The following is an 11,090-nucleotide window of genomic DNA, read 5'->3' as shown; positions in this document are numbered from 1 at the left end:
GATGGTTGAAATCTATCGTACGATTTGGTTAGCGATGATGGCTGGGATCTACCGTACGATATAGTTAGCGATGATGGCTGGGATCTACCGTACGATATGATTAGCGATGATAGCTGGGATCTACCGTACGATATAGTTAGCGATGATAGCTAGGATATACCGTACGATATAGTTAGCGATTGTGGTTGAGATCTATCGTACGATATAGTTAGCGATGATGGTTGGGATCTACCATACGAGACCATCATTATCGGCTTTTCGCGGTCATATAACGAAATATAGCAAAATGACTGATAAGTATCCAACATATGCCGAAATGATTGCTAGTAATTATAAGTGTCCGGGATGTAATGTAGCTAGGTCTTAATAATTAGTGGTAAACATCCGAGATAGGCCGAAATGATTACTGGTAAACATCCGAGATAGGCCGAAATGATTACTGGTAAACGAATAATATAGAGATTGGATTAAGTCGATGGTCAATACTCAGAATAACAGAGTATTAAGTATATGTAGGATGTATAGACATGTCCATAGAATGCATTCCTATTAAATCACTCACTTAATTAAACTTCAATACAAGAATTAATCCTTTATTTAATGTTTACTTAATACAACGTCTTATAAGTACCGGTATGACGTAATATTGGGTTTCTGACGTTTAATGCGGGAAATGTAATGTCCACTCGACACATGTATGTTCCGTTTCAAAAGAATAATATTGAACAATAGCTAGTCAGTGTAAATGTATTGTTAATGGGAGTCTTTCATGTCTATTATACATTACTTGGCTGTGACGAAATACGAAAGGAATTTAATATATTTGATATAGCTTTGATAAGATCAGACCATGTAGGTATACGTACTTACTGATTACAACAAAGAAAACACAATGTAGATACATGGTGTATATCAGATCGTTAACTTTTCTGTAGAACGGAGACGAACGGAATTTTCTGTTAATTCTAACGATATTTCAAATGACAGGATTTCAAAGTAGTACATGTATCATACAATTTCTCAACCATGATGCAAAATATAGAAATAAAAATAATCGGAGACAAAACAGTTTTGCTTTGTTACTTTTTGAAAACATGGCTAAAACAACGAACGTTTATTTTTTCATTCGACATGTTTTATTTTTTAACTGAGGAAAAGTATAAATTGTAGAAGAGAGTTAGCTGAACACTATTTTGACAACCCTGGATGATCTCGTCACAAAAAGGTCACTGGACCGTGTGTAACACTCGAGTTTAAACACGGACAAATCATTAACAAAGCTAAGTCAACTATGACTTTGTTGTGTTTGGGTATTTATCATATTTCTAACTAAACGGTTAGACACAAATCGTATCGTATTTAACGGAAATTAGAAAAGACTACTAACATAAAGAACCTTGCCTAACGATTACAGGAATACTATATAATTAATACAACTACCCCATGAATCTCCACTACAAGACAGTTTTAAACGGTGACGTGTTTTAAAAGGATATATCCCCGTTCAAGTGATAAAATCCGCCGAGTTTTACTGATTGGCGAGGGGAGATAATCCCTTATGACACTTGAAAGCCCGCGACACGCGCCAGACAGAAGCTTATTTGCATAAGCAGTTCGGAGGCGAGAATTTTCTCATATACCAGAAAAAATACCGGAGTGTTATCAATATGACAGCAGATCAAAGGACAATTAGATGTCATTTATTGAAAGACAGTTCAGGTGAACAGTTGGAAATGGACGAATCATTTATCTAAATTTGGGTATGTATAATTTAATTACAAATTACAGATGCTAGACAAAACGTATCTATCAATGTACTTATCTCTTTACAAGGCTGTTTCAGACAGACTATTTTAAAAGTAATTTATCACAGATAGGAAATATGCAAAATACCTACCACTCTTATGTATAACTTTATTATGCTGTATTGTAGAATAATTTAATACCTCTTTTTGTATAAATCAAACTATTTCATCTACTTTACACAATCCTTATTGATAATACCAGACACAAGGCAGAATTTATATCCTAACATTTAATATAATGTAACTAGTAAACTGAAATGATTAACTCAATCTCTAAATCAAAAATAATATTGATCGCAGAAACAAAGAAATAACGCAATATACTTCCTAATTATTGCATTGTTCTTTAAATGCAATTAAGTATTTAAATTAGACTCTTCAATCATAGGGATATTACAGGAAACAGTGTTTCGCTTAAAACTAATACCACTTTAACATCACAAAGTGTCGGAACTGTTATTGAAATTGCACATTACACTCTTCATGTATAAATACAGTACAAAATATACATATTTTTATTTTTATTTTTTTTATAAACTTTAAGATGAAAATGTATTTTCATTTAAACACAAACAAAAGTTGATGATGTTAAGCTGTAGACGCATGCCACACTCATCGGTCATTGTTAAAAGGAAGACATGTTTAAAACAATTGTATTATAATAGAGTGTCAGGGTATTGTATTGTTATTTCATAAATGTGAGTATTTTTAACAAAAACTAAAATGAAGGATACTACATAGACAACAGCTATAATCAGCAATACCCATTGAAGTGTCGGACATTGTCGTATGTGTCAGGGGTATTAATCAAGTCCCGTCAATCACACACAGGAACAGAATATAAACCTGACCATTTTAAAACGGTTTGCTTTCTACTGGTTTTGATAATGCCACCATACTACAATCAACATATAACAGTGTGTTTGTTGTCCAGGACACGATTCCTGACATTACCGAGCTAGCTTATAATTCATTGAGTCTCATCCAGTTATCGAAACTGACTAAATTGGGGTTTATACACGATTTGCGCGGTATTACAATATATATTCATATATATACTTATATATCTTAATATATTGCACCATCCATGTGTGAATTTGGAAAGGCACAAAATCTTTTTAGATTTCAAAATCATATAAATAGAAAGATATTTTGAAATCATATAAGTAGAAAGATAGCGTTAATTTTGAAAATTTTGGAAACTAGATGTGTCGGAGCGTCACGAATGCACCACCGGTAACTAAAGAAAATCCTGGAACTTTTTAGTGCTATATGTATCGTCTTTGTTAAGCATTATGTCCATGACTTTTCAGAAATTAAAGTATTGATTGACCAAGTAACTACCGACTGGTCTGGTGCAAGTTTCATTTGAGATTTAGTTACGAAGTCGCAACTTAACCCAGGTATTGCCATTTGCATTGTTCCATCGGCCAGGAGATTATACATTTTTGTTTACTTATTTTACTGTCTTGCTTCTAACAAACATTTTATTGACTTAAATATATATAATCAGCACATAACGTACAAAACCGACGTCGCCAGTCTATCAGTCATTGTGCATATCGACAGGGATTGTGTATAAAAGATTAAATTATTTGGATTAACTTGAAACATTCTTTGTCATGGAGCTATAACACACAAAACAAACAAAAACAAACAAAAACAAAAAACAGAAGAAAAAAAAACGGAGTGTACTCTCATCATAAACCGCTTCCTGGTTTATTTAGATTGTTTGTTTGTTTTTGTTATGTATCCATAATATAATGATATGTACACGCATTCAAGTTAATTCTTAATTATTCCTATTGGAGATAGTCAGAGATCTTCAAGTTTGGCCCGAATGTGTTTGGGAAAATTTCAATTAAAATTTGTCATAATTCTGGACCTAATGAATTGACCATAACCCAATTAGAACTTGACATGCATAATACAGTGGACCCGCGATAATCCGGACGCCGATAGTCCGGAAAACTCACAGTCCGGACGGAAATGCACGGGAACGGATTTCCGTAACGTTATTTGTACTCACCAGTCCGGAAATTCGGACAACTATACAACTACAAACCAAATTACAGTGTTATATCTACCTGTTAAAGCGTAAATGAGCGAGGACGAAATTAAGACGGAATCACGGCCAGTGGTACAGTAACACTATATGCCCCGACCATCAAATGGCGAGATTATGCTAAATTATAAAGCTTGTAGTCGCGGAACTGAAATACGTACACATCAACTTAATATTATCAAAATATTGAAATTGAAGAAAGTGGCGATAATGTAGCGCCTTGCCTCATGACAAATACGTGTCTAAAAGTACATATACGTGAAAAGGGTGCGTGCAATGTAGACAACGTATTGAAACCTGGGCCAAGGAAAATCCTGTCGCATTCATTTACCGTATATTTGTATATCATATGGCACTACTTGAACGTACTTCATTTTCACTTTGACATTGCAAGATAAAAAAAAAAAAAAAACACTGTTTATTTTTATTTCAACTTTCCTTTAAATGACTTGCAACAATTGGATTGAATCTTAAAATATTAAACGTAAATAAGCTTTATTAGATACATGTATCTATATAATACGAGGCATTGCTTGTAGTGTATCTCTATAAATGTCATCAGTTAAGTCGTGGTTTAGCCGATTTGGGGAAAATATGTAAAATTAATAAAATTAAAATTAATAAAATTAATACAATTTATACTGCTACAACACAGAACTTAGTTTTCACCAAAAGCAAAATATCTTCACCAGTAAGAGCAAATAATATGCACCCATCTTTAACCTATATTCTCAATTACATATCACCGGAAATACAATTTATGCTTTCCATCTCTTTTTACAGATGTCTTTGGCAATTGCCTGACAAATTCAACAATCATGTTTTCTATAAAGATCTCGTCCCCGACATGTGAAGAACTTGGGATTCCACGTGACTGTGACGACCACCCGTGTGTTCCGATATTTCCTACGTCTGCAAGGATAATCAAAAACCCTTCCCTGCACTTCGATGGGTTAAGGTATGAAGCCTCCATCAAGGGCGTGCTCCCAAAACGGGACCCTTTCTCTCCACTGTGTATAATCCCCCTACCTTCCGTCATGGCGGAACACAGCGAACCAAACTGTATCGGGAAACGAAATGAGCGCGAACGAGAGCGCGTGCGGTGTGTGAACGAAGGCTACAGCAGGTTACGGGAACACTTGCCACTGGAACGCAAAGACAAACGAATTAGTAAAGTGGATACGTTACGAAAGGCCATAGACTACATCAAACATCTTGAGGACATCCTCGCCCAAGATGGCAATGTCCATAATCACGGCTTCACACCAGATTCGTTCGCGGAGAGCGACTCGCGATCAGTCGGTTCGCCATCCCGATCTCGATTTGATGAAGAAATGTGTGAAGGTTTCTCGGACACAGATAGCAATATCACGGACATATCCGATTCCTACCACCGGAAGCGACCTCTAGAGGTCAGTGACGTTGTTGCCGACAGCCATGTACAATGTTCTGAGAAACGGAAGTGTGTTCATAACGCGTGAATTCTGTGGTTATTGAGCGATGGCAATATAAATGGCTTCTCACCTATGTGACGGTTTCATCTCCATACTGTGTGTTGTGAAGGTATTGTGAATTGACGTTGTATTCTGCGATCACCAAACTAGTCATATTCGAAGTGCGCTCAATACTAAATGGATTGTAATCCTTGCACGTACACGAAAGTTGGACCAAAGTTAAAAATAACTATTTAAGTAACGACACACTTCATCAGTTCCATTCTCTGCTCGTTATTTTATGTAATATAAGCAAACACCACGTGAATACAGAGATGTAATTGTATATTTCAGTAAGATGGCAATTTCTACAGACAATGATACATGATCACATTGTCAGTCTGAGGTGAAATTTTAGGTACACGTAGTTGTTATCTAGAAGATAATACCTTTCTCCACATAATGTGAATTATATGTGGTCTATTAAGAGTGACTAAACACGAACCAAAACAGCTGTATACCTTGTTATTCAGTGAGCTATTGATAATATCTAAGTGTGTATTATCTAAGTCTCAGTGAGCTATTGGTAATATCTAAGTGTGTATTATCGAAGTCTCAGTGAGCTATTGGTAATATCTAAGTGTTTATTATCTAAGTCTCGGTGAGCTATTGGTAATATTTAAGTGTGTATTATCTAAGTCTCAGTGAGCTATTGGTAATATCTAAGTGTGTATTATCTAAGTCTCGGTGAGCTATTGGTAATATCTAAGTGTGTATTATCTAAGTCACGGTGAAGTCTCAGTGATCTATTGGTAATATCTAAGTGTGTATTATCCAAGTCTCGGTGAGCTATTGGTAATATCTAAGTATGTATTATCTATGTCTCAGAGAGTTTTTGGTAATATCTAAGTGTTTATTATCCAAGTCTCGGTGAGCTATTGGTAATATCTAAGTATGTATTATCTAAGTCTCAGTGAGCTATTGGTAATATCTAAGTGTTTATTATCCAAGTCTCAGTGAGCTATTGGTAATATCTAAGTGTTTGTTATCCAAGTCTCGGTGAGCTATTGGTAATATCTAAGTATGTATTATCTAAGTCTCAGTGAGCTATTGGTAATATCTAAGTGTTTATTATCCAAGTCTCAGTGAGCTATTGGTAATATCTAAGTATGTATTATCTAAGTCTCAGTGAGCTATTGGTAATATCTAAGTGTTTGTTATCCAAGTCTCGGTGAGCTATTGGTAATATCTAAGTATGTATTATCTAAGTCTCAGTGAGCTATTGGTAATATCTAAGTGTTTATTATCCAAGTCTCAGTGAGCTATTGGTAATATCTAAGTGTTTGTTATCTAAGTCTCGGTGATCTATTGGTAATATCTAAGTGTGTAGGATCTAAGTCTCGGTGAGCTATTGGTAATATCTAAGTATGTATTATCTATGTCTCAGAGAGTTTTTGGTAATATCTAAGTGTTTATTATCCAAGTCTCGGTGAGCTATTGGTAATATCTAAGTATGTATTATCTAAGTCTCAGTGAGCTATTGGTAATATCTAAGTGTTTATTATCCAAGTCTCAGTGAGCTATTGGTAATATCCAAGTGTTTGTTATCTAAGTCTCGGTGAGCTATTGGTAATATCTAAGTGTGTATTATCGAAGTCTCAGTGAGCTATTGGTAATATCTAAGTGTGTATTATCTAAGTCTCAGTGAGCTATTGGTAATATCTAAGTGTGTATTATCGAAGTCTCAGTGAGCTATTGGTAATATCTAAGTGTGTATTATCGAAGTCTCAGTGAGCTATTGGTAATATCTAAGTGTGTATTTTCTAAGTCTCGGTGAGCTATTGGTAATATCTAAGTGTGTATTATCCAAGTCTCGGTGAACTATTGGTAATATTTAAGTGTGTATTATCTAAGTCTCGGTGAAGTCTCAGTGATCTATTGGTAATATCTAAGTGTTTATTATCTAAGTCTCAGTGATCTATTGGTAATATCTAAGTGTGTATTATCTAAGTCTCAGTGAGCTATTGGTAATATCTAAGTGTGTATTATCTAAGTGTCAGTGAGCTATTGGTAATATCTAAGTGTGTATTATCTAAGTCTCAGTGAGCTATTGGTAATATCTAAGTGTGTATTATCTAAGTCTCAGTGAGCTATTGGTAATATCTAAGTCTCGGTGAGCTATTGGTAATATCTAAGTGTGTATTATCTAAGTCTGGGTGAGCTATTGGTAATATCTAAGTGTGTATTATCTAAGTCTCGGTGAAGTCTCAGTGAGCTATTGGTAATATCTAAGTGTGTATTATCGAAGTCTCAGTGAGCTATTGGTAATATCTAAGTGTGTATTATCTAAGTCTCAGTGAGCTATTGGTAATATCTAAGTGTGTATTATCTAAGTCTCAGTGAGCTATTGGTAATATCTAAGTGTGTATTATCTAAGTCTCAGTGAGCTATTGGTAATATCTAAGTGTGTAGGATCTAAGTCTCAGTGAGCTATTGGTGATATCTAAGTGTGTAGGATCTAAGTCTCAGTGAGCTATTGGTGATATCTAAGTGTGTATTATCTAAGTCTCAGTGAGCTATTGGTAATATCTAAGTGTGTAGGATCTAAGTCTCAGTGAGCTATTGGTAATATCTAAGTCTCGGTGAGCTATTGGTAATATCTAAGTGTGTATTATCTAAGTCTGGGTGAGCTATTGGTAATATCTAAGTGTGTATTATCGAAGTCTCAGTGAGCTATTGGTAATATCTAAGTGTTTATTATCTAAGTCTCGGTGAGCTATTGGTAATATTTAAGTGTGTATTATCTAAGTCTCAGTGAGCTATTGGTAATATCTAAGTGTGTATTATCTAAGTCTCGGTGAGCTATTGGTAATATCTAAGTGTGTATTATCTAAGTCACGGTGAAGTCTCAGTGATCTATTGGTGATATCTAAGTGTGTATTATCTAAGTCTCAGTGAGCTATTGGTAATATCTAAGTGTGTAGGATCTAAGTCTCAGTGAGCTATTGGTAATATCTAAGTCTCGGTGAGCTATTGGTAATATCTAAGTGTGTATTATCTAAGTCTGGGTGAGCTATTGGTAATATCTAAGTGTGTATTATCGAAGTCTCAGTGAGCTATTGGTAATATTTAAGTGTGTATTATCTAAGTCTCAGTGAGCTATTGGTAATATCTAAGTGTGTATTATCTAAGTCTCAGTGAGCTATTGATAATATCTAAGTGTGTATTATCTAAGTCACGGTGAAGTCTCAGTGATCTATTGGTAATATCTAAGTGTGTATTATCCAAGTCTCGGTGAGCTATTGGTAATATCTAAGTATGTATTATCTATGTCTCAGAGAGTTTTTGGTAATATCTAAGTGTTTATTATCCAAGTCTCGGTGAGCTATTGGTAATATCTAAGTATGTATTATCTAAGTCTCAGTGAGCTATTGGTAATATCTAAGTGTTTATTATCCAAGTCTCGGTGAGCTATTGGTAATATCTAAGTGTGTATTATCTAAGTCTCAGTGAGCTATTGGTAATATCTAAGTCTCAGTGAGCTATTGGTGATATCTAAGTGTGTATTATCTAAGTCTCAGTGAGCGATTGGTAATATCTAAGTGTGTATTATCCAAGTCTCGGTGAGCTATTGGTAATATCTAAGTGTGTATTATCTAAGTCTCAATGAGCTATTGGTAATATCTAAGTGTGTATTATCCAAGTCTCGGTGAGCTATTGGTAATATCTAAGTGTGTATTATCCAAGTCTCGGTGAGCTATTGGTAATATCTAAGTGTGTATTATCCAAGTCTCGGTGAGCTATTGGTGATATCTAAGTGTGTATTATCTAAGTCACGGTGATCTATCGGTAATATCTAAGTGTGTATTATCCAAGTCTCAGTGAGCTATCGGTATTATCTAAGTGTGTATTTTCTAAGTCTCGGTGAGCTATTGGTAATATCTAAGTGTGTATTATCTAAGTCTCGGTGAGCTATTGGTGATATCTAAGTGTGTATTATCTAAGTCTCAGTGAGCTATTGGTAATATTTAAGTGTGTATTATCTAAGTCTGGGTGAGCTATTGGTAATATCTAAGTGTGTATTATCTAAGTCTCGGTGAGCTATTGGTAATATCTAAGTGTGTATTTTCTAAGTCTCGGTGAGCTATTGGTAATATCTAAGTGTGTAGGATCGAAGTCTAAGTGAGCTATTGGTAATATTTAAGTGTGTATTATCTAAGTCTTGGTGAGCTATTGGTAATATCTAAGTGTGTATTATCTAAGTCTCGGTGAGCTATTGGTAATATCTAAGTGTGTATTATCTAAGTCACGGTGAAGTCTCAGTGAGCTATGGGTAATATCTAAGTGTATAATATCTAAGTTTCAGTAGCTTAGTTTATGTAAGCTCTACGAAATAAAACGAGATGACAGCGGCGACTGCGTTAATTGGTTTGTTCACCGATTAAAGAATCTACAGCACACACACCATGTGGTAGTATGTAGTGAAATTGATGGGAATTTGATTTCTGAATTGCGTGACTGTAGTTAGGTTGGGCAAATTCATTCTTTAATTTCTCTTGAAGTGATAACGAAAACAATCAAAGTAATAACTACACGGAAATCGGTAAACAGTCTGTTACATTCAAAATAAGAATAATAAAATGTGTTCCGTTACATCTTGTCCTCGGCTGAGAAAAAAGCGTATGCCTTAGCGCTCAGGAATGGAGTTGCCATCATCTTGGACTCATGTCGTCCCCCAAGGTCCTGGTATTTACGTCAAGACAGAGACCTATATACTAATAGTATATATGTATCTGGTCTAGATAAGCAACGTCATATTCATTACATAATTTAGTATAAGATATGCTCGTCTTTCCCCATATTTTGTTACGTGTTAGTTCGTAGGATTTGAGCGAGTACGTCAGTAACTTTGATGGCATTTCCTTATGAGTCCATAGTCTGTATTGTATGTAATTATCTGTCATGTATGTACTGTATGTATTTGAACTGTTAAATGCAAGGTTTAACGTAATAAAAGTCCAACTCTCTTTTGTGGTTGTGGCCTAACGAGGATTTGACCTAAATTTGTATACCGGACGTCATCTAACAGGCCTACCCTTTCGGAACATCGTGAACTTCTTCATTAGTCTCCTGGCAAATCTCTGTTTTTGTTTATACTTTGCTCTCGTTTTTTCGATTTGGATTTTTTTTAAATTTTGGTTTCGTAATTATGTCGGTATTCTTTTTTGGTTTTTGGTGCAAATAAGAAAGCATGCAAGGTCTGCTGCTCATTAGAAAAGATCGGGAAGTATTCCCGCTAGCCAGGAGGTGGTGGAGCCGCTTATGGATATTACAGTGGTATATTTAGGGGCGCGTTTAACATTAAGGACATTTCATTAGTAAAAATCAGACTTTTATTTCGATACTTTCAATTCAGGAGTTTTATATTGACCAGGCAAACGAATACTCGTGCAACTCTAACAGCTTTTGGGTCCCGATCTACAAGGTAACATTCAAGGTCAAGCGCCCCATACTTTTGGGTCCCGATCTACAAGGTAACATTCAAGGTCAAGCGCCCCATACTTTTGGGTCCCGATCTACAAGGTAACATTCAAGGTCAAGCGCCCCATACTTTTGGGTCCCGATCTACAAGGTAACATTCAAGGTCAAGCGCCCCATACTTTTGGGTCCCGATCTACAAGGTAACATTCAAGGTCAAGCGCCCCATACTTTTGGGTCCCGATCTACAAGGTAACATTCAAGGTCAAGCGCCCCATACTTTTGGGTCCCGATCTACAAGGTAACATT

At 35.5% G+C, this 11,090-nt stretch overlaps 1 protein-coding gene and 1 long non-coding RNA gene across 3 annotated transcripts; both read left to right on the top strand.

Annotated features, from left to right (window-relative positions):
• The first annotated feature begins 1,078 nt into the window (after positions 1-1,078).
• Positions 1,079-6,754, top strand: LOC117327582 (achaete-scute homolog 3-like). Of its 2 annotated transcripts, XR_004532685.1 has the most exons (3): positions 1,079-1,760; positions 4,654-6,098; positions 6,153-6,171. XR_004532685.1 is itself a non-coding variant. In XM_033884637.1 (2 exons), the coding sequence occupies exon 2, from the start codon at positions 4,689-4,691 to the stop codon at positions 5,349-5,351; it is 663 nt and encodes a 220-aa protein (XP_033740528.1). In that variant the 5' UTR covers positions 1,079-1,760; positions 4,654-4,688; the 3' UTR covers positions 5,352-6,754. The 2 variants fall into 2 exon arrangements, 1 of the variants encoding a protein (XP_033740528.1); XM_033884637.1 differs by having other exon boundaries at positions 4,654-6,754.
• A 161-nt stretch (positions 6,755-6,915) lies between these two features.
• Positions 6,916-10,355, top strand: LOC117327583. Its single transcript, XR_004532686.1, has 2 exons — positions 6,916-8,208; positions 8,263-10,355. It is a non-coding gene; the product is annotated as an uncharacterized LOC117327583 (long non-coding RNA).
• Positions 10,356-11,090: the final 735 nt, after the last annotated feature.

This window comes from Pecten maximus, chromosome 5, assembly GCF_902652985.1.
Source record: "Pecten maximus chromosome 5, xPecMax1.1, whole genome shotgun sequence".
NCBI classification, from domain to species: Eukaryota; Metazoa; Mollusca; class Bivalvia; order Pectinida; family Pectinidae; genus Pecten; species Pecten maximus.
This window is presented reverse-complemented; position numbering and strand designations above follow the sequence as displayed.

Coding starts and splice junctions, on each gene's coding strand:
- LOC117327582 (XM_033884637.1), top strand. CDS start 4,689: ATGTTTTCTATAAAGATCTCGTCCCCGACATGTGAAGAACTTGGGATT.